The 27,876-nt window shown below is 44.1% G+C and overlaps 1 protein-coding gene across 1 annotated transcript; it reads right to left on the bottom strand.

Annotated features, from left to right (window-relative positions):
• Positions 1–5: 5 nt before the first annotated feature.
• On the bottom strand, positions 6–27,405 carry LOC129344957 (merlin-like). Its single transcript, XM_055001883.1, has 18 exons — positions 27,162–27,405; positions 25,697–25,810; positions 23,632–23,757; positions 22,351–22,473; positions 18,238–18,321; positions 17,065–17,133; positions 14,956–15,038; positions 14,029–14,104; positions 12,601–12,738; positions 10,610–10,684; positions 8,836–8,949; positions 8,063–8,185; positions 7,263–7,480; positions 5,040–5,145; positions 3,526–3,641; positions 2,614–2,773; positions 2,110–2,292; positions 6–555 (listed from the first exon to the last, which is right to left on the bottom strand). The coding sequence occupies exons 2-18, from the start codon at positions 25,784–25,786 to the stop codon at positions 520–522; spliced, it is 1,920 nt and encodes a 639-aa protein (XP_054857858.1). The 5' UTR covers positions 25,787–25,810; positions 27,162–27,405; the 3' UTR covers positions 6–519.
• Positions 27,406–27,876: the final 471 nt, after the last annotated feature.

The following is a 27,876-nucleotide window of genomic DNA, read 5'->3' as shown; positions in this document are numbered from 1 at the left end:
TTGAGTCAAATATATAATTTTTTATTTTAAAACGTTGCTGTAATAAATTGCAGAATTATTTACAAACATTGATCTTAGTGAACATAAACTCTTTTTTTAAAAAAAACCCACACATAATCCAAAACACAACATTCAATGTTACTCCATTGTAATGAGGTGACAGCGCTGACTTGTTTCATTTGGAAATGTCAACATTCAACTTGGCTAGATTGGGACCACAGTTCATAGAACTGTTTACATCTCTTGAGAAATCTTCAGTTAGCAAGAATGTTCTTATTGAAATGCAAACACTTAAATGCACAGTGTTCTAAGACTTTCGCGTGCACTCACACCCCTCTGTAGATATATCGCATCACAGCACTGTTCAGACTGCAAGGTGAGGCACAGCAGAAGAGCTGTTCCAGGGCCATTGTCTGCTCTGCCTTAGCATTTGGACAAACCTCTTGGGAGAATGAGGGGGGCTTGAGCAATAGATAAAAGCCTTTGAATCTTGACACAGATTAAGGAGCCACCAGATCTTCAAATGTAGATCACATCTGTTTTATGCTGCTGAACCTGTATAGGAAAAAAAAAAAATTCTGTACAGTTTGATGTCAATGTAATGTTTTAATTAGATTTTTCAAAATATAACACACTGTATAAACACCTATAGTCAGCATAAAGAAACACTCTCATACCTTATTGGTCTAAAACATCAAAAATAATACCTTATGTTCAATTAATTTATCTGAACCCTATTTTGATGGAAAAAAATTTGGGGGGGGGGGTGGAATTGAAATATATTCAGTACTTTCCTATCAAGCATAAACTTCTTTTAATGGTTTAACCAAGCAAGCTGCATAATTTATAACTTAATTCACATATAAATTGTATTATTTGGCATATTTATAGAATTTATGTATAAAATTTTTCTACCAGAAAAATTGCAACTATAGAAACAGCTGCAAACAGCTGAATTCAATACTATTACACAGCACATGTATTTTTTTGTTTTGCCATCATGAGAGGTAGGGAAAAAAACATTCTGTAGTAAAGCAAAAGTAGTATATTTGGACAGAAACGCTCTCACAGATACAACAGGTAGGACTAGCAGCGACGTAAGTTATACTTTATAACACTGAACTTATTATCATTAAAAACATAGCACATTAAGTGTTACCAAAATTATTTACATTTAAACGAAACAAATCTTTAATATATTGTATGTGTCTACAGCATACGTAGGAGTAAAACCAGGTTTTTCATTCCATTTGTTCATTCATCGGAGCTTTTTTTTTAAGTGCTTCCCAAAAACTTGCTATTTTTCTGTCAGAAAAAAATGAAAAGTCCTTGTGAGAAAAAAAATGGGACCCCTCCCTCCATTTTTCCAGACATAAGATAGGGTACACGTTGTACAGTTCTGCCCTAACCAACTCAAAAGATATCAGCGTTGGAAATGTTGCTGTTGAAAGCAAAATGCTGGATTCAATGGGTCTTGATATGAATTCTTGGGCAAATAAACATCATAATGAGGGGGGTGGAGGGAGGTGTACAAGGTTCTTCTCATCTCCAGTATCCTTATCTACACATCACAAAGCCAGGCAACAGATGTGACAGATGCCTCCCTCCCTTCCCAGGCCCAGAATCCTATGAACTTAGACTACAATCCTAAAACATGGAGTAAGCCTATTGAATGCAGTGGGACATTTTTCTGAGTAAACAAGAAGAGTGTGCCTATAAACACTTAAATCCTTTCAGCAATCTCTAAGGCTGTCCCCTGCTGGAATGTGCACTTGAATTTTTGATAGTGGCATGTTTCAGTTAACCTATAAAAGCTTCTATAAGCTGAGATGAAACCCCTTTGTTTTTGTGATGGAATAACACAGTTTTACAGATACAAGCATGCAAATTTGTTGCCTAACATGGAAGCAATAAGTCATGCACACAAACTGTGCATCGGTGTTGCAAAACGGGCTACTAAACAACTAAAAAAAATCCCAAGGTACTCAAAGTTTGGGATGGGGAATAATGGAGGGGAGATGTTATGTGATGTAGGGCCGCTGCTTCATCTCCTAGCCTGAGACACCAATTGATGAACAGCCTTTGGGATTATCAAAAAAAACCAGTTACCTTAATTTGCTTTCTGGTTCCTGTCCCCACATTTCCGGCAACCAACAGATCAGTCTGAAAAGAAGGTTTTTCTACTGGAGTGTGAAGCATGGTGCTGTTGTCCGCATTCAGTGGATGCACCAAGAACGGCCTCTGAAGGCTGTCAAAAACGTCTGCCTCGAAAGCTTTGATCCATGTAGGAGTCTTGAAAGAAAACATCAGCCAGAAGTTAGCTTCATGCCAACTCAGGATGCCCCTACACTACAAACCTGAACTGGTGTGAAGCCAATTTAAAACTCACAGATCCCCCAACAAAGAATCCTGGGAACTGTAGTTTTCTGAAAGAACTAGGGACTCATCATGTGATGGGAAAGACATTATCATTCCCCTAGCTCCAGGGGACTGGCCACTGTCCAAGGCAGACTACTACATTAGACAGGCCCGTGGTTTGACCCAGTACCGATTGCCCTTATACTTTAATAAGGCAGTAATCAAATAAATTGGTTAGCTTGGTTGCATTTAAACCTTGTACGCTTTCCCCGAGGATCGGTCCAAGGACCCAAGCAATTCATTCCAGTGTGAGAAGAGCCCAGCGTGCTTCTCTTCAAATTTCAGAGAATGTATTTCCGACTTGAGTTCTTTTAGCCGATCTTCAAACTTCCGGCTCTTATCAAGGTAATCTAACCTGTTGAGCACAAAAAAGAAATGAAGGAATGGACGGAACATAAAAATCAGGACCAAGTATAACCTATACAGATGTGCTGAGCTCACACAATTTACTATCAGGAGGAGGGTGATTTTGACATCTAATATACTGGCTCAGTTTAGACACTGCAATAGACCATGTTTTATTTTAATTAAGGTTAGTTTCTAAAACCAGCGTTCATCATTCTCTGTAGCTTTGCCAAGAACCAAGTCAAATGTGCAAATTCATACAGCACATGAAACTGTAGTTAAGATAAGTTGTGGTTAATAAACCAACTTCAGATTCTTGTCTGATGGATCCTCATTAAACACAGGTAGTGAGTGGTTTGACCCTCGTTCAGACAACTGCAGTAACCTTGGTTCATTAAACCATGGTTGTCTGTGATATCTGAACTGAGCCATTCTAGGCTCAGCATCACTTCTAGGCCAATCATTTCCAGACTTTCCACTCCAAAAGAACTGCCTGCATGCCTTGTGAGGATTATCTAATAAACTTACTGGTGAGCCCAGAGTACCCATTAATAATGGAGATTGCCCACTGTATCTCTGCATGCTCTGGCTTCCTTCATGTCAACTTCCTTTGGAGCAGCTAATTTTTCAGGGTTTGCACTGAAAGGGATTGGATCATTCAATCACTCCTAAGGCAGATACTGTTCTGGGTGCAGAATTTCACAGATTTCTCTTCTCCTCACAGCAGCTCCTCCCACTTCTGCTACTAAAGGACAGTCCTACCTTTCCCTTTCAATCTCCAAAGAGAGCCTCTTCAAGTCGATGTCTCTTAAATCCAGCTTTATGCTTCCTTTGTCAGCAATGACATCTTTAGCGTCGGCCAGGAAGGATGGGGGACACTTGGCAGCAAGCAGGGAAGGGCAGGAAGAGAAGCGCTTGTTATTTATTTATATTTGCACGCTTTTCAGCTAAAAGGGGGGAAGCTCTCTCAGAGCTGCTTGCAATGAAAAATTAAAATCAATTTTTAAAAAATACATCACCACAAAAATCAAACCATAAAAAACAAGCTTGAGTCCAAAAGAGTGACAGTCAACCTGGAATCTTAGCATCCCAAGGCCAAGCTAAATTTTAAAAAAATGTCTTTGAAACAGCTAGCACACATCTTGGGGAAGGATGTTCCAAAGAACCAGAGATCACAAGAAAGCCCTGCTAGACTAGATCAAAAGGCCCATTTATGTTATCCACAGTGGCCTGCGAGACACCTTCAGGAATCCTAGAAGCAAGACATGAATGCCTCTCCCTTACTGTTACCCTGCAACATCTAGTACTAAAGGGTATACTGCCTCTGAACATGAAAGCTCTGTTTAGCCACAATGGCTTGTTATTGTTGAGAGATCTCCTACCAACAGGTATTTTGGCATACCAAGTGCTAGCTGCAGAGCAGAGGCATTGCATCTCAGCACTAGACAAGAACACTGCAAGAGACTGTGAGGCACAACTCCAAGATGTCTCTTGGCATGCCTATAATCCTTGCAAATGCAACCGCACACAAATCTTGGATAGCTTATACTAGCATGCAGCAATAGGGGATGCAGGTGCAGCCACCTGAAATTGGTATAATCCGCATTCCTCCTACATGACCCCAAGATTCTTGATCATTTTAGCAAAGATTGATTGATTTGTAGCATCTCCAAAAGGAAATCAAAGGCAGTTTACAGTATTTATTTAAAACCATAATAAAACAGCCGAATGGAATTTTTGTTGATTATCACACAACCTGGAGGAGCACAGCTGGAGGAGTTTTTTGCAGATACCATGGATAGCCAAAAAGACAAATAAGTGGGCACTAGTTCAAATCAAGCCTGAAGCAAAAATGACAAGACTAAGGCTATCGTACTTTGGTCACATCACTAGAAGACAAGATTCTCTGTAAAAGTCAATAATGCTAGGAAAAGTGGAAGGCAGCAGGAAAAGAGGAAGACCTAAAACAAGATGGCTTGACTCAATAAAAGAAGCCAGTTTGCAGGATCTGAGCAAGTCTGTTAAAGATAGGATGTTTTCGAGGTCTTTCATTCATAGGGTCGACATAGGTCGGAGATGACTTGACGGCACATAACACACACACACATCACATAACCAAACACACTTACTAGATATTTTTAGGTCTCTCCTTGGATGACATTTTTTTCCTGCAACAAACTAATCTGACTTTCCCAGATTTAAAGTCTAGCATCCTCGACAGTCAAGCAGGATTTAAGATGGTTTTCTTGTCTGGCATAGATGTGCTCCACACTTACAGGAAGATGATTCCGCTTGTTGACATCCAGGAGTTTCTGCTTGACTTTTTCTTCAGCTTCTTTGGCTTCCTGCAGGTCTTGCTTCAGGTGTGCAGCTTCTTTGGCCCTGCCAAACCAAACCACTGCCGTGAACAGACAGGCCCTCAATTACAAGCACACAATGCTTCTTAGACCGGGGTCTGTAACTTCTGGCTCTGTCTAGAGCCAAACTATGGTTTAGTACAGGACCAAATGTGTTTCTTTAAAAACGAATATCAAATCTTTGAAGTGAAGGGTAGAATAATGCTGGTTGGGCTGTGAATCAGCACTCTGCTGGTTCGAATCCCACTACTGCCATGAGCTCAGTAGGTGGCCTTGGGTAAGCCACTCCTCTCAGCCCCAGCTCCCCAGCTGGATTGTGGGTGAGGCACTAATCTGTCTAGAAGAACAGTATATAAGCGCAGTTATTATTATTTTATTATAATTTGTATGTGAAAGGAATGGCAAGCAAAGTATTTCTGTGACTAAAGCCTTCTTGGAGATACCTATCAAATGGAAGTGATAAGAGGTGAAAAGTTGCCAGTAATCCAAGTGCAAACCATGCGCAGATATAAGCCAGTGCACTATCGCAATTCTGCAGGGTGGGTTATGTGCATTACTTATTGCTGTCATGTGTGCACACACCCATTCCTTGATCTACTGGAAGGATCTCTATTCTAATGTATTCATCTCATGCCATGAGCTTTGTAATGTAGCCACATAATCATGCCCTTCTTGGCCTGCCTGAAAACGAAAGTACTAATGCTGATTTCACAGAGAAATTAACCAGCCTGTTATCTCTGAAAATATGCGGCGCTGGCCTTGCAGCTGGACCCAGACATGTAGCCATTTCCCAGGGGAGAGAGAAAGTCTTTGATTCTTTTGTAATCTTCTGTCGTTGCTATCCAGACCAAGCTATTATGTTCTCATGCAACTTTGTGCCTAAATGCAAACTGCTCCAAGGGAGGGGGGGATAGTACTCCCTATATCAATAGTGTCTTTGCTTGTATACTCATTCATGCCAACCTTTCCCATCTATGGATGTACCCATGAACTTAATGGATCTCTAAATAAAGACCTTTTCAACCAAAGCACTGGAGTGCTTGCTGTGAGGGGTTTGGGGGTCTATCTGCCATGGACTGCTGTCCCTAGAACTGACAACTGCAAGACCCCATGTCCTTCCTAATAAAGGACTATATAAACTTTAGGAGTTATTAATCAATATGCCAATTTCCAATAATATTTAAGTGGTATTTCTTAAATAATATTTAAGTGGTATTTCTTCCTCTTTGTTGATCTCTTGCTCTAAATTTTGATGTAGATTGGCTCTAATTGTAAAAGGTTGCTGACCTCTGCCTTAGACAATCCATCTGAAATCGTCACAAGTCTTACCTCATTTATTTAATATTAAACTGCTGGAGGGGAGAGGAGGCTGTACTGAAAGAATGGGGTTCAGGGCTCTTTCACATGTACATGCTAATAAGACCCTGGCTGTTTCCACACGTCCCCACTCTCCCGAAAATGGTGCAAAACTTACGGAATGGGATGCCTTCATAGCGCAATTTTCCACCATGAATTCACTTCGTGGCACATTTTCTGATGTCATCGCGCCATGAAGCAGTCATGTCGGGAAATCGTGCCATGAAGGCACATCATTCCATAAGTTTTGCGCCATTTTTCGGGAGGGGGAGAAGACGTGTGGAAACAGCCCCTGTCTGAAAAGAGTTAACTTGCAAAGATTTCACCTTCTTAAAAAAATCTGACTGTACGTTTTCCCTTTTCACAGTTTGGGGATGGTTTTAGCAAAATTGCTAGAAAGCTGGGATCATCACCAAGGCCTGCATATATTGCAGCTCTTTTACTTTCAGAGATTTCAGTGCAGATCCCAAAGTGGGGCAAATTATGGCCCGAGGGCCACATCAACTTGTGAACTGATGTACCTGAAAAAAGTGCTAAAACAGTTCAGGCCCTGAATTCCTTTAAGAGAGAGAGATAAGGTTGCCAGTTCCCCTTATCCTCCTGGTGGGGGCAGGGGGACCTGGCGCTCACCTTTGTTGCTGTCTTTGCATGCATCCTCCTGGGGCAGTGTGATGACATCACTTCTGGGAAGTGACATCATCATACAGGGTCCAGGAGTGCTCCCGTGCTTCTACAGTGGACAGCCACCAGATGCCCGTTCAATCCAGTGCACTGCAGTCAGATTACCTGCGGTCTGACTCTTTCACCAGCTTCATGGCGATAAGCTCTGCTTCCCGCATCTTGTGCTCCATCAGACGCTTCTCTTCCTTGGTCTTTTGGGCAGCCAGCTCCAGCCGTTGGCGTTCCTGCTCAGCCTCAGCAGCGTTCTGGGCCAGCAGCTTCGCCTCGTCCTCGGCAATTTGAGCCTTCTCAGCCAACAGCTCCGCAGCTGCCTCTGAACGGTGCTGAAGAGGGATTTAAAAAGGGAGCGCATTTAAACCAGTTATGAGATTTTTTTAAAAAATGAAGAGCAAGATTTGGGTCCAGTAGCACCAACTAGATTTCCAGAGTTTTGAAGGTGCTCCTGGACCCAAATCTTGCTCTTCTACTACAGACAAAAATTTGTAACTGACATATTTTTTAAAAAACTCTTTTTAATTCTTTAGAAGCTGACTTCAAGCACCCTTTTTAAGGCTGAAAGACCGCACAGAAGTTAGCTAACTAACTAAACAGCCACTGAGTAGATGTGGTAGGGTTGCCAAATCCGGGTTGGAAAAGTCCTGGAGATTTGGGGAGCTGAGCCTGGGAACTGCAAGGTTTGCAGGGGGGAGGGAGTTCAGTGGAGTACAATGCTGTAGGGTGCAACTTCCAAAAGCAGCCATTTTCTCCAGGTGAACTGTTGTCTGGAGATAAGTTGCAATTCCAGGAGATCTCCAGGCACACCTGGAGGTTGGCAAGCCTGAGATGCAGTCTGGATTCAAGTTATGGGAGATTCATCACCTCAGAGCACCTCCAAGACCCAGTTACCATGGCGGACTCCAGCTCACCAGTGCCTCGTTGGCTTGCCTGGCTTCATCCTCCGCCTCACGCAGGCGCCTTTCCAGCTCCTCCTTGGCTCGCTCAGCTTCTTCACGCAGCTGCTTCTCCCTGGCCAACCGCTGGTGCTCCGTCTGCAGAATTTTAACATTCAATGGTGAGCTGCAGCCCAGCTTAAATGAAGCACTCTGAACACATGAAGCTGCCTTAGATACTTTGTGCATCAAGGTCAGTACTGGATCTGTAGGCAGCAGCTCTGCAGAGTCTTTGCTAGAGGTCTTTCACATCCCCTCCTACCTGATCCTTTTAAATGGAGATTGAACCAGGCACCTTCTGCATGCCAAGCAGAAGTTCTACACCTGAGCCACGGCCCCTTCCAAGCATCAAGTTTCATTGATGAATGCTTTTATTTTTGCTCTCATCATGTTTAAAACACTCCTTTCTCGCTGCAGTAGAGGAGCTATTGATTAGCTTGCTGGAACTATTTACAAGCAACAATGGGGCCCCATTACTATCCCCCATAGGTTTGCCAACCTCCAGCCAGAGATCAGTTTTGGATGAAATTGATGCTTTGGCGGGTAAACTCTATGGCACTATACCCCACTGAGGTCCCTCCCATCTCCAAACCCTGCCCTCCCCAGGTTGCACCCACGCTCCATGAATTTCCCAGCCCTGAGCTGGCAACGCTAGCCCCCCACCCTACAAGCAAGACAGCAACTAAGTTCTTCTTGATCTGAAAAGCCTTTTCAGCAGCCATGGAACCAACTTTTTTGCAGAGGGTCACCTTCTTTCTAGCTTTCTCTTCCCTGGCTTGAGCTTTCATTTGCTGGATCTCGATGGGGTCTACTCTCCTCCTCCTCATGAACAAATCATGGTTTCCAATGAAAAGTTGCATGATCTGCAGGAAGAAAACAGGGGTGCTTTTAATGGGCCAGAGCAAAGGTCCAGCATTTTATCTCCCCCCTCGCCAGATGAATGAATGAATTTATTTATTATGGTCATTAGACCAGCATAACACAAAGCAAAAAGTTGCACTTCTCAGCATTGAGTTTAAAATCTATTCTCAAAAAGAGTTAAAAGCTAAAAAATAATATTTACATATAATTTTTAAAGATTAATGCAATAATAATAAGACAGAAAGATCATTATAAAATTATGCCCACTAATTTGTATCCCCCCGAATAACAGTAGCTTGATGTAAATTGACTGCTACTCATTATTGTCTCAGGTATTTTGCCAAGCTTGACAAATGGCTGCACAAAATTTTGCAGTTGATACTGTTCCATGTTCATTTTCTTCTGTAAGCAACATTTTTACATATGCTTGGATTGAGCGGCCTGGAAATCTTTCAAGTAGAGGGGATATGTACTTTAAACAGGTCAATCGGTGGAGAGGGCAGAGGAACAAAACATGTTTTTCGACCTCCTCTCTTCTTCCACATGGGCAAAGTATCTCCTCCCAGGGGATCTCTTCTTATTCATTTAATTCAATTTATATTCCGCCCTCCCCACATCAGCAGGCTCAGGGAGGATTACAACCGGTATAATAATTTAAAATACAAATAGCTTTAAAACCAATAAAACCATATAAATGTTTAAAAAACATACAGCGGCAGACTTCTCCCAAAACCACCACCCAACCATCTCCAAAAGTATTTAACAAGGCTGGGCGGTAGATCCTTCCAGTAGGGGGCATGTTCTCCTCTAATCGGCCGGCGGGGAGGCCCAGCCAGCATCAACCATATGCCTGGCTGCATCCTGCAGGCCCGGCAGAAGGATAGCAAATCCAGCTGGGTCCTGGTTTCTTTAGACAGAGCGTTCCACCAGGCTGGAGCCAGGACCAAAAAGGCCCTGGGCTCTGGTCAATGCTAGGCAGGCCTCCCTGAGGCCAGGGACCATTAACAGCTGTTTGTCGCTGGATCGAAGTGTCCTCCAGGGCTCACATAGGGAGAGGCGGTATCACCTCATATAGGGAGAAGCAGTATTGCCCCTCTGCTTCTGCTTTAGGGAGGGCTTGCCACCTGGCAAGGAAAAAGGCTCTCCGCTGTCCAGGGATCTTTAATTACTATAAATATTCTGCCACGGCAGCTATATATTTAACATAGCTGCGACATCTATGATTAACAAGTTGTTCAAGGCCCTTGGGATGAAATGGACCGTAAACCTAATCAAGTAAAATACAGTATTTAAAATGAACCATTACTAGATGTATACTGCCTCTCTACCTGGAAGCTCAGTCACAGCTATTACGGCACTCAGAGGAAGAAAACCTCATGGGGAGGCTACAATTATTCATATTTTACTGATGGGTGAACAGAGGCTGAGAGGTAAACTACTTGCCCCGATCAAATTGCACACTCATGGATCAGGTCCAAGCCGAGCAATGCACCAACAGATCACAACAGCTCCTGGCTCCTTACTTACCTGCTGCTTCCACCCACTCCAGTGTAATACTTCAACCTTTCATAGCCACCAGGAACCTGTTTTTTTTTTTTTTACCACTCACTCCAGTAAGACAGAAAGACACGCTCAGGGCGGCAGCTGACAGAAAACCCTCACCAGTTTATTGACTTTGGGCTGTGAGGAGAAGAACTTGAAGACTTCAGCCTTCTTGTCAATTGGCTTAATTGTTAACTGGAGGGAGAAAAAGAGGGTTTGGTCTGCCTCAGGATGAAACAGGTCTCAAAGAGAAATACACAAACACCACCTCGAGACATATTGGTTACAGGGAAGGAAAGATCCAAACAGCCATCATCTCCTCCTAAAACATAACACTCATCTAACTCCTGTTCCAGCTGAGAATTTCCCTTCTTCTGGTGTTCAAGTACCAAAAACAAGCCACCGGACTGAAGGCAAGAAGCAGCCAGGCACCTCCCCATTGGCTCTGAATCATCCAAGAGCCCCTCTGCTCCCAAACTTCCAACTGCCATCCATGGGTCTGTCAGAGAAAGCAGCCATGCCCTTCCTTAGAGCCTCTCTACATGAGATGCTTCAGCTCATGTTCGTGAACTGTAGGGAGACACAATGTTAGCCAGGAAGCATAGTTTAAAAATAGAGACTGCTCCTCAGAGGGTTTGTGAATTTCATCTTTGCCTCCCTGAAGGCTCTCAATTTTACCTCTCCAGTCTAAAATTGTGTGGGATCGCAACTAGAGATGGGCACGAACCAAAATACGAACCAAAGTTCGTGATGAACCGGCCGATTTGTGGTTTGTGAACCAGTGGTTCATCAGAGCTAATTTCTGACAAACCGCCACAAACTTTAGGCTGGTTCCTTTGGTTCATTTTTTGGTTCATCACTGCAGATAGCCTGGCACTGATCAGTCAGTTTCCTAGGCAACAGGGGATGGACTTTCTGCAGACTTTCTGCTGACCTGGAAGTGATGATTTGCTGACCTGGATGTGACGTTTTCACAAACCAAATGAACAGGTTTGCGAACCGGGGCAGGTCGGTGAAAGTTTGTGGTTCATGAAATGCGACGAACTACGAACCACAGGGTTCATTTTTCTTCTAGTTCGTGCCCATCTCTAATCGCAACTACAGGGCAGCGAGGAATGGAAATGGGCTGGAGCTGCCTTCCAGAGCCGGGCTTGGACCTGGAGAGGTTATAATGGGCTGAAGTTTCCCTTCTGGCATTTCACAGCCCCTTCACACAGCTCCAGTGTAGAGCTCTGTCTTTTTAAACTACCCTTCCCAGCTAACATTGCATCTCTCAACACATGTTCTTCATGTGTCAGATATCCCATGTAAGGACACTCTTAGTCATGACTGGATTCTGCTCCTAGGAGGTCTTTCTTCCAGCTTCTAACTGACCAGCTCCTTTCATGAACTCCTGAAGCTGCCCTGTACCAAAGTCAGACCCTTGGTTTATCACGGTAATGTATTCTACTCAGGATTTTTTTTCTGGGAAAAGAGGTGATGGAACTCAGTGGGTTGCACTCAGAGAAAATGGTCACATGGCTGGTGGCCCCGCCCCCTGATCTCCAGGCAGAGGGGAGTTGAGATTGTCCTCTGTCTGGCGATCAGGGGGCGGGGTCACCAGCCATGTGACCATTTTCAAGAGGTTCCGGAACTCCGTTCCACCGCGTTCCAGCTGAAAAAAAGCCCTGATTCTACTGGAAGTGGCTCCCCCAGGGATCGAAGTCCTTTGCTTCACCTGCTACTTCCTGATCCTTTTCAAATGGCATTGCTGGGAATCTAATCTGGAACCTTCTGCATGCAAAGCAGATACGGTACCCCTGAGCGATGGCTTTTACATTTTACAGTAGTTTTATAGTTTTATTCCCCAATATAAACTAGCTTGGGAATTATGACACTGAAGCACAGAATTATAGTATATGAATAAAACATGGTTCATGTTTCACAGGGAAGTTCTTCAGCCCAGTCCCCTTTGAAATAGACAGAAGTTGTCCCAGAGCATTAGTAGCTGTGAGGGTGGCACATGTCAGACTCCAACTCTACCACCCTCGACAGCACCACATGTCCGCTGCCCCAGGCGACGATGCCTCATTTCTCCTCACTGCAACACTGGTCTCAGCACACTTTCCTACCTCTTTCTCACTGTAGGAAATATTCCGAATGCTGCTCCATTCGAAAGACTTGTTGGGAGAGAACCGATTGTTGATGCTGTACACGTGGATTCCTTTGGCGTCAACACCGAGAAGGAAATCAGTGTGGTTCTTCTTTTGCTGCAGTTGGTGATAAAAGACCAGAGTGAAAATCTATGACACCTGTAGCCATTCTCTGAAATCAATGGCGCATACTCCTCTGAAAATGCAACTGGACTATCTGGATATTGCATTGTGTAATTTTACAATATCTTTGGGTTGTTTGGGGGTTTTATGTCTGAGGGGATTGGTTTCTATTTCAACAATAGTATTTTTGGAGAGGGTTTTTCTGGACTAATTAAATTTCAGATTTACACAGCTGTGGAAAGGATCCAATGTAACATATTACTAAGGCTAAAAGCTATGGAAAGGCAGGTATAAATATTTTTAACAAATAAATATGGCAAATGTTTTGCTATTTTTTTTAACATCACTGTGGAATTTCAGCTAGTGTATTGTATTGGCTGGTCTAAAATGAGAAAGTCCCCAGTTTTAATCTCACCGCTGCCACAAACTTTCCAGGTTCTTAGGCAAGCTACTTTCTCTCAGCCTCCCATCTGCAATAGGGAAACAACAAAACTGGCCTACCTTACTGGGCTGTTGTCAGAATTACAAGGAAACCTATGCAAAGCACTTTGAACTCTGAAAGCGCCATATAAATGATAATGTATTTTTACATATTTTATAAATGCTGTAATACCATACTGAGAGCCAGTTTGGTGTAGTGGTTAAGAGCACAGGACTCTAATCTGGAGAACCGGGTTTGATTCTCCACTCCTCCGCTTGAAGCCAACTGGGTGACCTTGGGTCTGCCACAGCTTCTAGGAGCTCTCTCAGCCCCACCCACCTCACAGGGTGTTTGTTGTTGTGGGGATAATAACAACATATTTTGTAAACCACTCTGAGTGGGTGTTAAGTCATCCTGAAAGGCGGTATATAAATTGGTTGTGGTGGTTGTGGTTGTTACTACTGCAGTTCAATCCGAATCTTTTTTCAGAACAGTAGCATGATGAACTCTTCTCCATTTGGGATTATTTGGCACAGTTATTTATTCTGTCTGTCAACAGGGGAAGACACTACATGAAAGCAGCACCTTTGGATTCAGTCCTCCAACAGCTTCAGTCGGGTGACAGCACCCCCAACTCCGCCAACTGGTCCTGTCTCTATCGCATTCTGCGCTATTCAGTTGTCACCCTTCACATCACTTGTCCTTCTGATTTAGACTAGAAAGCTTTCTGAACAGGTTTCTCCATTTTGTACAGCGTTTTGCATGTGGTCTCCACTAAGTAACTGTTTAACAGCTGTGAATCGGGTATGTTTTGAATAGGACAGACGCATAGCATTACAGAGAAAAAGCCATCCTGTACTTACAGAAATAGGAAAATAATTGACCCCGTACATCTCCAAGTCCTGTGCAATTTTTAGATAGTTCATCTCCGCTTCATATCTAGAGGAAGAAGAGCAAAGTTGCATTTGGAAACACAAGTACCAGTCCAGGAAATTTCAGAACTTAATATGGCTTCTAGGCAGAAAGAGTTAGTTGTGCTCCTTTTTTTTTTTTTGCACTTACGAAGTATGTTTTATTTTTCACTACAGGTGTGGAAAATAGTAACACATGAAGTACACATACACAGTTGGTTTAGGCACTGATGGTTTCCATCTAACTCCTATTTTGGGATCTTGTGGTCTGCCGTAATATATTTCGAAGAGTCCAGAGTACAACCTCCAGTTGTTCTGGACTCACTTTTAGTACGTGTTCCTGATTGTCCAGCATCTCTGATAATGAGCTTGTAGAAATTCTTGGATTTTCAATGGCAGATGCATTTGTACAAAGTAACCTGAGCAACTCTTCAGCTGTGGCAGCAACCCCTGGAGCGGAGCTTGGTCTTGCAGAATGCGTAGCCCGGCTAAGGCCACCTTCTGGGGCATTCCCTAAATCTACAAAAGCCCTTTCTATGGCTTTCTCAAGATGCTTAAAAGTTTCCAAATCAAGTGTGCCTGGAATGGTCTAAATATGAAACAAAACCAGATAAAGTTGTTTAAGCATTCAGGTGTATAATAATAGTAATCACGGTGACAAGAACCCCATTACCCCAAGATTTCTCTTAAAGAACTGTCTCTGGCTTCCCATCTCTCTGTCACATTGCAGGTTGACCAAGAAATCCAGATAGGGCTATACAAACAGGAAGAGGGCACGATCCTCTATGGGACCATCAAGTGTGTATAGGATGTAATTCCCTCAGGAATCAGCTGCCCAGTTGGGACACTGTATGATCCTAGCAAAAGGTGTGCCAGTACCTGGCTATACCCCTGTGCCCTGCATGCCAGGCAGCTATCCTCTCTTCCCACATCTCAGGTGTCATCTGATACAGATGGAGGACCTGTCCAAAGAAATGAGAGTGCTTTCAGTCCAATCCCAAGGCTGCTCCTCTTGGGAGTACTCAAATATCCCTTAGCACCTCCCCACCATGCATACACCTTGGAAAAGCTTCCAAAGTCTCTTAGTATAAGATGGTCAATTGTGTTTAAACAAGAACCTGCCTTGCTACAGCAGACTAAAGGGCAATCCACTCTGCCATCCCATTTCTAATGGCAGCCAGTGAGATGCCATCTCCAGAGATGCCGCAAGCAGGGCAGGAAAGCAACAGCCCTTCCCTGACGATTTCACCCAGCATCCAGTATTCAGAAGGGGATTGCCTTTGAACATGCTGGTTCTCTATAGCTACCATGGCTAAGAGCAGGGCTTTTTTTCAGCTGGAACATGGTGGAACGGAGTTCCGGAACCTCTTGAAAATGGTCACATGGCTGGTGGCCCCGCCCCCTGATCTCCAGACAGAGAGGAGTTTAGATTGCCCTCCGCGCCACGCAGTTATCAGAGGGGTATAAATGCTGTGGACTGGAGTCCACTCTCCAAAGCAGCCATTTTCTCCAAGGGAATTGATCTCTGTCATCTGGAGATCAGTTGTAATTCCAGGAGGTTGGCAACTCTACTAAGAGGTGTTGATAAAACCCAATCCTCTATCATTTAGAAACAAATTCTTTTTTTAAAAAAAGTATAACATTCCTGTAACAAAATAGTCAAGAGTCCAGTAGCCCCTTTAAGACTAACCAACTTTATTGTAGCATAAGCTTTCGAGAGCCACAGCTCTCTTCATCAGAGACATGTGTATTCCTGGGTAAAAGCCACCAGCATATGGTGAGTGGGCTGTTCCTTTAAGAGTGTGTGGAAATGGCCTAGTTCTTGGTTGATGGAAATTATTAGTTTGGCTTTCTATGATTCGCATAGTGAGAGCCAGTTTGGGTAGTGGTTAAAAGCGAGGGACTCTAATCTGGAGAGCCGGGTTTGATTCCCCACTCCTCCACTTGAAGCCAGCTGGGTGACCTTGGGTGAGTGACAGCTCTCTGGAGCTCTCTCAGCCCCACCCACCTCACAGAGTGTTTTGCTGTGGGGATAATAATGACATACTTTGTAAACTGCTCTGAGTGGGCATTAAGTTGTCCTGAAGGGCGGTATATAAATCGAATGTTATTATTATTATTATTACATTGCTCACAGTCCCCTTAGGTCAGTGGTCTCCAGCCTTGATCCCATGGGCACTTTCAGAATTTTGAAAAAGGCTGTCATACAGCCCCACAAAATGGAGTGGGTCAGTCACAAAACATTGGGCAAGTTCCAAGGCAAACAGCCTTATGTGACAGAGAGTGGCTGAAGGGTGCTCCATCCTGCAGCTGCTAAGAGGATGCCTTCTGGGGAAAACCAGGATTGGCTCTTTGCATTTGAGAAGAGAAGCGATTTGTTTTCAGCTTTAAAGGAACAAAGGAGGCCTGCTCCTTGTGTGGCCCACAGCAAAAGGTTTCCAGAAATATAAGAAAGTCTGTGTCTATAGCCAAGTAGCACAGCTGTAATGCACCTGCCTGGGAAGAGCTCAGAACTTTTCTAGTCAGTCAGCTGGTAGGGAAAGAACTGAATCTCCTTTTCTGGTCCATTTAATACCAAGATTCAGGAAGCAACAGTGTGTCAGGAACATACACCAGCAGGTGCCATATTGAGGTCTACTGTCTTAATAATTCTCTGCACATGACACAAACTTTCTTCATGATGTGCTTGCAACTTGCAAGAAACTCTGGCAACACCTCTGGTGTCTGTCTTGCCCCAATTGTGCCTGGCCAAGTATAACCCTACTCTCTCTACACCCACCCTTCTTGTTGCTCACAGGCAGATACTTTTATTCAGCACTTAGCCCCCAAAAGCTGCCTACCCCTACTCTAGATCATCCTCAGCAATGGCTGGCAAGCTTGTTGTAGGGAAGATGGTTGACCATTCCCCGGAGGAATGGCAAAGGGGCTTCCCAGGAATACTGTTCAAAAGCTTTTGATCTACTTAAGAATGAAATCAGATGCACTTACTCTCTTTGGCAAGAGCTCCTCCTGGGCTAGGAAGCCTGGTTTGTGGAAGTCGGGGTCATAATCGCCATACTGAAATGGAGAGAAGGTTTCAGGACTGCAACCCTTTTCAGAAAGCACATCTTAAATTTGTAGTGTAAATACACACAGACAACCTCGCAAATAGCATCCAAAGAACCGGGTATCAATTCACAGCCTTAGATAAAGTGAATGATGGCCATTTCCACATGTGTTATTTGCCCCTGGGTTCAATGCTACTGGGAAGTGTTCCCTCCCTCCCTTGCTTGCCTATGGCATTGTGGTACATTTATGCACTCCTGAGGTTTCCCCAGTTTTATTCTCATCTCTCTCAAAACTGCTCTGCTACAAAATTTTGGGGAAGATCATAACAAAGCCTGGATGGCTGCTACGTGGGTAGAAAAATTCAGACGTCCCCACCCACATGCCAGCCATTTTCCCTAACCTTGTCTCTTATTTATTTATGTTATGTTCTTTTGACTGATTTTCCTTTAGTATGCCTCAGAGTTTTTTTTAGGAGAGAGTGGAGGGAGATTCATCATAACGATACATTTCGAAAACATCAGATAAACTGGCTTAGCACCACCAACATACTCTTCAGGAATCATTCAAACTCACAAGCATGGATCTGGCCTCGAGTCCACAGCCCCTTTACAAGTCGGAAAGAAGCTAATGGCATAGCCCTTCCTGACTAGAAGTGCCAACCTCCAGGCGTGACCTGGAAATCCAACATTACAACCAATTTCAGATAACATAGATCAGTTCCTCTGAAGGAAATGGCTGCTTTGGAGGGTGGACTCTATGGCATTATACTCTGCTGAGAGGTTCATCCCCTTCCCAAACCCTGCCCTTGCCAGGCTCCATCCCAAAATCTCCAGGAATTTACCATCCAAGAGTTGGCAACCTTATTCATGATCCTGGCTTCATTTCATTTCTACTGAAACATATCAGGATCCCTTTAGTGGGGTCTGCTCATTTTAAAAAATTATATAAAAAAAGACTGCGAATAACAAACTGGGCGAAAAAAAACGGTGCAAATTGCCACATCTGCATTACTGTTTTTTTCCAGCACTCCATAGAGATGCTTTTAAACATTAATTAACACCGTATAATTATGTAGAGGTTTTTTTTTACAACCCAGCAATTTTAAAGCCCCACCTTTGCTTGAACAGCGTAAGAAGCCAACAAAATTGTAGCCTCAGGAGAACAGTAGATTTCTTCATCCAGTATTTGTTTCTTAACCTGAGGCACAGAGGGAAGGAAAAAAAGAAGAAAAACACAAGATGTGAAAACAAAGCAACACATGCCTGGGCTTTGACTTGGCACCTGAAATGTAACCGCTTAGGGTTAAAAAGAAAAAAGGTTCTGTGGTAAACAGAACACCTGACGTGGATCCCCAAGAACATTTAAGGCGTTTCCTATTAAAGGCTTTTAAGTCCGTTCCATGCTTGAAAGAAAGAAAGAAAGAAAGAAAGAAAGAAAGAAAGAAAGAAAGAAAGAAAGAAAGAAAGAAAGAAAGAAAGAAAGAAAGAAAGAAAGAAAGAAAGAAAGAAAGAAAGAAAGAAAGAAAGAAAGAAAGAAAGAGGGAGGGAGGGAGGGAGGGAGGGAGGGAGGGCTGGTTGCCCCCACACAGTAAGAATACTGGGATCTTCTCACAAAACTAAGGGCCAGTTTACTGAATCTGAAGGAAACACCAGTTCTAATCCAGTCTCCAATCTCCAATAGTGGACAGCCAGATGCCCCAACATAAAGGAAACAGGCCTCTGCCACTCTTAAGTCCTTGGTATTCCTTAGCAGACTGCTTCTGCCTATGGAGGCTCACTAATCCAAAGGCTAATTAAGGAGCAGAAAAATCTTTAATCAATGGATTCAGAAGGGATTCAATGGGCTTAGACAGGAGTAACTCTTCTTAGGATTGCACTGTTAGGCATGTCAGTCCCACCCATGTATTCCCACCTACAATCTGAATTAGTACAGCTTTTTCAAAGCTGGACCACATGGCAGGTCCAATTGTGTAGTTCAACACAATCAGAGTATCTACTGATCTGTTCTTTTGATACTAAAAAGGTTACAGGACTAAAAAAACACTTCCCATTCCCAAAATCAACAGGGCTTTCTTGCACACAATCTTGCAGGCTCCAATGTGTTGCTTTCCCCTCCCTCTTTCTGTGTTTCTTTTGGAACTAGAAAAATCCCCCCCTCCTAATTGCATACCACAGAGTCAAAACAAGCTGAGGCAGGTTGAACTCAAGAAGAAATGCTGTGCATCAACTTTAAAGAACAGCAAAAGGAGATGGCCTTTCATATTCCTGTTCCCAATAGCTTGACAAGAGCCACCAGCAAAGCGATTTTTGCGGGGGAGGGGGGAGATTCCATAAGGAAAAATCAGTTCCATGTAGCATCCCTGACAGGAGGCTAGCAAGTCAAAGACTACTAGACCTCTATAGCCAAAGATTGAGGTGGTTAGGACAAACCACTATGCAAAATTCACACAATGCCCATTGCTACAGACACCTTATTTCCTTGTCCACAGTCTGCCACATTCCATCACCTCTCCTTTTTCTTTCTAACGCCAGCTCCCAATTGCTCCTCCTTAGGCCCCAAGCAAGGTCTGCCTGGGTCCTCAACGTCCCGATTCCACTGTGCTTTCCTTCAGGCCCCTCTGTCTACCAGCCAGACACTAAATAGCATGTGGTGCGAAGGGAACAGCATCTTAATTTTAACAAACCCCCCGAAAAGGGGGGTGGGGGAAGGCAAGCAAAAACTCATCTCTCTCCCCCATGCCGTAGCTCCCACGCTCTCTTTTAGTACTCCCCTCGCCCCCAGCCTGGTTTACTTCTGCACTAGAAGAAAAATCCTTGGAGGGACAGTACACAGTGAAGAAGGGAGGGGAGGGAACAGGGTAGAGATTCCCCTCACAGCATGTTCTGCATTATAAGATAAACTGCTACACACACTCTTTAGATGTGAATGTGTGTGCATAAAATTATATTGAATCCCACCCATTGCGTCTAGGTAGCTGCAGGAGTAAGAATGTGGGATACCATTTCTTTAAATAGTTTGATCCGCAAGATCATGGCTATTAGAGAGAGGTCATGGCTCAGATGTAAAGCACCAGCTTTGAATTCAGAAGATCGCAAGTTCACTCCCAAGGGTTTCTCCCATTAATGGGTCTCTGACAGCAAGCACTGGGACTGAATTCCCTCTGCCTGAGATTGTGGAGAGCCACTGCTAGTCAAAGTAGACAACAGAGACCCATGGTTTGAATCAGTATACAAGGCAGCTATGTCTATGCATACATTTGCCTCCACTCCTGGGGCTACTTCTAACCACAATCTGCTATCAGAATCAGGCCCACAGAGCTCCCACTGCATGCTTGATACAATTTTTTAAAAATGTGTTTACATTATTTATACCCCGTCTTCCTCATCGGGGACCCAAAGCAGTTTATGTTGTTCTCCTCTCTTCCCATTTTAGCTTCTTCATTTTATCCTCACAACAACCCTGTGAGGTAGGTTAGGGCTGAGAGAGTGTGCCTGGCTCAAGGTCACCCAGCGAGCTCCCATGGGAGAAGGGGTTCTAACTAACCAGGAGCCTCCCAGATCCTAGTCTGGCGCTCTAACCACTTCACCACACTGGCTGTTGTGCAGCCGCGAGTCCTTTCTGTATCATATGAATCAGCCCCCTGAATTGCATCACGGACCCTGCACATTCTTCCCTGTGTCCACCCTAGCCTACCCCCTTCCTGCCAACAGGACATGGCCTCTCCTGTTCCTGTACCCTGTGCCAGATCGTCCCACGGCTCCATCAGGCCTCTATCATTTCCTCTAACCATTGCTGATCTGCCTTTAGCTCCTTCCCAGCACATTGTCTCCTGCTTGCCTGGCCACAACAAACACGCTGCCTCTCCTCTCCCAAGGCCTGTGTAAGATTTTCACAGCCTCCCACACACTGGGAAACAAGGCCAGAGAGACAATCAGAAGCGTGATAAAGGCAGCAGAAGGGAGAGGCTGAGGAGATTTCCTCGCCACTTTTCTCACACCGCAGGAACCATTTCGGCTTGCAACAGGTCCATGACAGCTGAAGCAGAAGATGAGATTAAGCTGCCTGTAACTGAACTGAACTATCTGAAGTTTAAGCACACCATAATTATATAGTCTAAGCTTGAGGAGGGATAATGGTTCAGTGGCAGAGAACCTGCTTTGCAGGGCTTTTTTTCTGGGAAAAGAGGTGGTGGGACTCAGGGCTGCACAATGACGTCACTTTGGGTCAGCTGGAACAAGGGGGGAGTTTTTTAAAGTTTAAATTGCCCTTGGCGAACATGGTCACATGGCCGGTGGCTCTGCCCCCTAATCTCCAGACAGAGGGGAGTTTAGATCGCCCTCTGCACCAGTCCAGCAGCGCAGAGGGCAATCTAAACTCCCCTCTGTCTGGAGATCAGGGGGCGGGGCCACCGGCCATGTGACCATTTTCAAGAGGTGCCAGAACTCCGTTCCACCACATTCCGGCTGAAAAAAAGCCCTGCTGCTTTGCATAGAGAAGGCCCCTGATCTCTCTGGTTAAACAGATCTCAGGCAGCAGGAAAGACCTTTCTCTGATGGAGACCTTGGAGAGCAGCTACCAGTTGGAGAACACAAGCTAGATAGATCAATGTTTTAATTCAGCACAGGGCATCTAAATACATATGTGCCGCTTGTGTATGCAGAAGGTCTCAAGTTCAATCCCCAGCCCCTCCACTTTAAGCGATACAGTTGTGGGTGATGAGGTAGGCCTTCCTCTGCCAGAGACCCACGGCCAATCTATACAGTCAATATTCAGACTTTTGGCATTCAAAAACACTCCTAGTCTCCTGGGTGCAGCCAGAGGATGAGCTGAGGGTGGGGGAATCTGGTAGTTCAGAAGTGGAGCCTGGATGGGAATTTAGTAAGCTAGACATGGACTTCCTGGTCAGGCACAGAGAAAGGGCAGAAGTGAACCTGGCAGAATCTGGGCTTTCTGGATCCCTGACAAAAGAAGGTTTTACTGGTTGACAGCTCTAGTTCTTGCACAGAAGTTGGCTCCTTCAGGCCCATAAAGATAAGGTGATTTTTGGCACCTCTACTTCTCTATGATTTCACATGGAACCAATTTAGATTCACACACATGCCATGAGCTTTGGAGTCAAATGGGAGGTTCTAAAGTTCTGAAAATCACAACAAACATTTCTTGATAACAGGAAAATTCATCTAAAAATCTCAAAACCAACTTGTAGGAAAAGAAATACCTTCTGACCTGGAGGAAGAATAAGTGTTGGGTGATCTCCTGAAGCAGCTCCTCTTCAACTTTCTCAGGGTAAAATTTAGCCAGAAAGCGAAAACTAACGGGATCTTCTTTGGGGATTTCCTGATCTAAAACCTTGGGGGGAAAGGAATACGGTCAGCGAAACTTCTGCTGAGAGCAGGTAAAGTTATGAACATGAGCAGAGCTTTTGCTCTTTCCAATCTCACCTAGACACAAGTTCCACAGGTGGCTTGAGGCCAGCCATCTGCTCATTCCTCAAACCCTCACCCCATTGGCAATACAGAAATAAGAAGACTGCTTTTCTTCCTTGCTATTTTGACATAGAAAATATAGGCCTGATGAAGGCCACCTGGTGAAGTGAAATGTGTACAGATTTTCACACAGGCCACTTAAAGCACTTTTGAGTCTCTCTCTTTCCCCTGCAGTTGGGTGCATGTGCATGAAAAGGCAGTAATACTGTTTTAAACATACTAGGATCAGGCATTTAAATCCATGAATGGCAACAAAGAATCTATGATTGTCTTTGAAACTTCCTGTTTCTGTTGCGTCATCTGGGATTGGACACAGTCCGTTTGAAGTGCATTTATAATCCCACCCACCCACCTAGATTTCTTTCCATATCTCCCATCTTTTCAGTAGGCAAAGTCTTGTCAATTTCATGGTGTTTGACAACCTTCACTGCTTTCTAAACAATTTTTTTTGGACTTTTATCAGTTTCACCATGATGGGAAGGTTCATTGTGTTGTAGGAGTTAGAATGAGTAATAATGACAAAGAAGACCCAGGTTTGAATTGCCACTGGGTAATCTTGAAACTCCCTGGGTAATCTTGAGCTAGCCTCTCTCTCAGCCTAACCTATCTTACAGGGCTGTTGTGATGATAAAACTATGTCTCTTTGAGCTTCTTCAAGAGAGGGATTTAAGAATAAGGCAGGTACCAGAGCTGGCTAGGAGGAGAGCTTCACGTTTCCGTGGAACTCCACTTACAGGGCTGTATGGGCCAGCCGTCAAAGGCTGGCAGAGGGGAGAAAGTTATCTGACACGCCAGCAAGCAGGGATGTCATGTTTAAACATGGGGAAATCATCATTTGTGTACAGTAGGGAAGATTTGCAGAATGATCATGAAAGAGACTTAATTTCACCCTCCTTTTCCACAGCTAATTTTCACCGTCGCTATGCTATCCCAGCTCTCTTTGCTTGGAGAGAAAACAGCGCTCAGATTTCACTTTCCTTTGGGCATATGCTATTAATCTGCAAACAGATGGCTTCCAAACCTTTTTATCCATCTTCAGCCAGCTGGGCATCCCTTTGATGGTGTACTGCAAGCCAAAGAACCAAGTTTCTCTCAGGCCCAGCGCACGACACACCTGGTCAAACAAGTCTTTCCCCTTCCATTTTATCTGGGGATAGCAAGACAGAAAAAAATAAGAAATATTTGTTTAAGTACTTGACAGCGGTTACACAGCCAGGCCTTAGAAAGGAATATATTTGTTATATACAGGGCCCATATGGTGTGGTTGTCATAGTGTGTTGTAATAGGACCACAGAGAGCCAAATTCAAACCATTGCTCCACAGTGAAGCTCACTAGGTGGCCTTGGGTCAGTCGTTCCCTGTTAGCCTACCTCACGGAGTTGTTGTGAGGAAAAAATTGAACAACGAAACTTGTATGCCGCCTTCTTCGAGGAAGAGTGGAATAGAAATGAAATAAATTAATCAATATATCCTAATTTTCCTCAAACACTGCCATTGCCCAGGGCTATGTGTATCCCATATTTACACTAAAGCACATCCTGTGGTATTGTTTGCTATCCTAAACAGAGTTACTCCAATCTAAGCCCACTGAAATCAATGGGCTTAGACTGGAGTAACTCTTCTTAGGATTGCACTGTCATCTTTTTAAAATAAAGCGCTGATTAATAGAGATGTTCACATTCTAGTTAAAATGATCTGACGCCTTTTGGTAATTATGAGGCCTTTTGGTAATTTTTTTAATAAACGGTTCTCAATTATTTCATATGCAAGTGGGGAATGCAATATCCCTGGGTGCCCAGCTAAGCATAAATCCATTCGGTAAAATTTAATTACTCAGTCCAAATGACACATTTCGTATTAATTGTGGTATTTATTCTTTCATTTAATGTGATACTGAAGTAATGATGTGTCGTTATATCCTATGTTCCTTCTCCCCTTTTAAATTCGATGTTATCTTCTCCTATAGCTGGGGGAGGCAGTTTAATCTTAGATCTTGTGCGTTTTTGCTGTTTCTCCTTTCTAGACCTTATGGTTGAAAGCATGTCTGGTAGTGCCTGGTGAAATCTCACATGCCAAAAAAGTGCCTGTACCAAGTTTCACACTGGCTAAGGGTTTAGTCCCCTAGATATGAACTGTTCTTGTCAAACAGAATTATTGATCATGTATATCTTTACATTCATATGATTAAAGGGGGAAGGTGCACCACTTTGGGACAAACTAGACAATACGAGTGACACGAGTGGGGTTGGGGGAACTTCTGCACATGGAGCCCCACAGTGGGACAAACAGGCCCTTTGACAAAGCCATTTCAGCTCTGAAAAACGGTGCAGGAGGAAGGCTTTAGTTCATCCTCTTCCCGCACTGCGCTACAGAACTGAATCAGGCCTCAGCAGGCTTAGTGGCCCAACATCAGGTTCCAATCCCCACTCTGCTTTAGGAGCTCACTGGGTAACCTTGGGCCAGTCACACTCTCTCAGCTCAACCTACCTCACAAGGTTGTTGTGAGGATAAAATGGAGAAGAGATGAACGACGTAAGCTATTCTGGTTCCTCACTGAGGAGAAAGGTGGAGTGTAAGTGAAGTAAATATATAAACAAGATAGTTTCAGGTGGGCAACTGGGTTGGTCTGCAGGAGATCAACTGTTCTGCTCCCTATCAGGGCTGATTGAAAGGGAAGCAAGGCCAAAGAAATCTATTCTGTAGATATAGCAGCCTGCCTTCTCTGAGGGTGGATCCTTTATTCAAGTAATTTATTTATAGTGGCATGGTAACAATTCTTTCATAGATCATAGTTGGGAAGTTATTGCATTTGACAGATTTAAGAGCTGAAAGCTTTTTCACTGAAAGCTACGTAAATAAATGAAACTCCTCATATTGAAAACTAGCAAGATAGGCGCTTGTCTTGTATCTGATACGGCTTTCCGTGTGCAAGGAAACTGGTGTGTGTGTGTGTGTGTGTGTATGTGTGTGTGTGTGAGACAGACAGACAGACAGACAGACAGACAGACATATGTAAATCCAGACATCACACCATCTGTTGCATAAAGAAAAACTTCATCACTAGATTCTGGAACAGACAAACTTACCTCACAGCTGAACTCCATTTCAGCATCCATGGTTATCACTTTCACTTTAAAAGTCTTCGGCTGCTTCCTCTTCAGTCCCGTGATAGACATGTCTTTCAGCTACTGGGGGATCTGCTAATGGCGCCAAACAACAGAAAAATCAAGGCTGTGGATTTTTCAGGGGTCATTTCGTAGAAAAATAGCTGGAGGAACTCATAGCATAACTCATTAGCATATGCCACACACCCCTTGCCACCACCAGAAGTGTGTCATTTGCACAACTGATTTTCATATGCCACACCCCCTGACATCACCTATCCTGGCTGCTTTGGACCCAATTCTGGCCATTCAGGGCCAAAATTGGGCCCCAAATGGTCAGGATTGGGCCGCTGCTGAGTGGGAGAGTGATCCACCACCTATCAGAGGTCCAATCCAGGCCATTTCGGCCCCAATGCAAGCTGAAACCGGCCCAAAATGGCCAAGAGTCAGGTGGGCGGGGCCACCTGACATGTGACCTCTTTGGGGAACTGCCGGAACTGTGTTCCAGCACGTTCCCCCTCAAAATGAGCTCTGGGATTTTTGACTGTATAATTCAGCTTTCAAAGAATCACAGCTATAATATGCTTGGTGTGTGAGGGTGTTTCTAGCCCTTATGACTCCAAAAGTCCAAATACATTTTTAGAAGCAGGTGAACAACGCCTGGGAAAATCCCAGAAGCCAGAGAGGAAACTGAGTAAGGTCTACAGTAGTCAAGATAATAAATGTTGAACTATTGATTAATACATTGGAAGGCAAATTTTCAAATCTATCCCAAATCTATACTAAACACCATTTTTTAAAAAGTCAACTGGTATCGCAGAATAAACAAAAACAGCATGTGGTGGATTGAGCAACATCACCATAGTGGTGGGTCTCAAGCAGTGGTCCATTTGGGGCACAGGATCACGTCTCTGTTTTCATCTATAAAGTGTTACAGGGGATGGGAGGTTGGCTTTGAAAAAGACACCCGAGCCAATCATCAGGGACCCAGAAGGCTGGAAAAAACAACACCACACAACTACACAGCTGCCTGAAAGGTCTCCTCCTAGCATCCTAAAAGAAATGGCAGGAAGGGAGAGCCGGAACAAACATCAAACTACCGCTGGTTAAGACCAGATCACACTGCAGCCGTCCTGCAATCCATAGCGGTTTCAGCAGCAAGGTAGCAACATGAACACACCCTATGCCAAGAAGAGAAAAAAGTGCATTGAAGAGAAGCAGGAACGCAGATTGTGTGTCATGTTAAGCTTTTGCAATACTTGAGGATAGCCTGCAAGTCTCTGGCACAGGGCTTGCGAGATTTCAGCCCAGAAATAAACACCAATCAATTAAATAACAGGACCTTCATGTTAACTACGTTACCCCCCTTTAATAAATTTGTTCTTTTCCTCTTTCAGCGCAAATGCATGGGTTTAAATGAAGGAGGCGACCCCAGAAGCTTTCTTACCTCCCTTTTTTTTCCCTTCCAGGAAGCTTAAACGCTGCACCTGGAGCCAGACGGGTTTCCTAATTCCACCTCTGAATGAAGGGGCGAAGAGAAGTCGCCCTTCATCCTACAGATGGCATTCCGTTGCCCACGTTCGTCATCGCGCTGCTAAGCTGCCCCCGGGGGACAGATGGGGCAGCGGCGCCCCTTTCTTTGTTCGCTCCGAACTGCGGCGTGTCAGCGCAGCTGCCCTCAGAAATCAAAGCATTTGCTTGCCCAGGTGATAGGAGGGCTGCGGAGCATTTCCTGCCTGGGCGCTTCTCTCAGTCTCCTCCCACGTTGCCATCCTGGGGGAGGCTCCCGGGAAAACATTTGTTGCTTTTTTTAAAAAAAAAAAACAATTTCACGAGGAACACAAATCCGTGTCCCTTGCACAAAATGCCCAAGAGTGGCTGAGATGCCCCTTATTAGGGACGGCTGCGGCGGTTATTCATGATTCTTAAGAGAAAATCCATCAATATTTATGGCATTCTCTAAAGTGCTGAATAAATTGCTGGTGCTGGATAAATGGCAGAGATCAAAGACTCCTTGTGGGGTATCAGACTGCATGGCAGGATGTGTGTGTGTGAGTAAGAGAGAGAGAGAACAAAAGCTTAAACCTTATTTATTGGTTTGTTTATGTATGTCATTTATAGTCCGCCTTTGTCACGGAGACTCAAGGCAGATTACACAGTGT

This window comes from Eublepharis macularius, chromosome 17 (genome assembly GCF_028583425.1).
Source record: "Eublepharis macularius isolate TG4126 chromosome 17, MPM_Emac_v1.0, whole genome shotgun sequence".
Lineage (NCBI taxonomy): Eukaryota > Metazoa > Chordata > Lepidosauria > Squamata > Eublepharidae > Eublepharis > Eublepharis macularius.
Note: the sequence above shows the minus strand (reverse complement) of the source record. Positions and strands in the feature narration are given on the sequence as shown.

Bases quoted from the DNA above. Each gene is read 5' to 3' on its own strand.
- LOC129344957 (XM_055001883.1), bottom strand. From the start codon at position 25,786: ATGTCTATCACGGGACTGAAGAGGAAGCAGCCGAAGACTTTTAAAGTG. The intron at 22,474-23,631 runs GTTTGGAAGCCA...TTTCCCCCCAAG, and splicing joins GGCTGAAGATGGATAAAAAG to GTTTTAGATCAGGAAATCCC. The intron at 5,146-7,262 runs GTAATCTGACTG...TTGGTTTGGCAG, and splicing joins GTGAAAGAGTCAGACCGCAG to GGCCAAAGAAGCTGCACACC.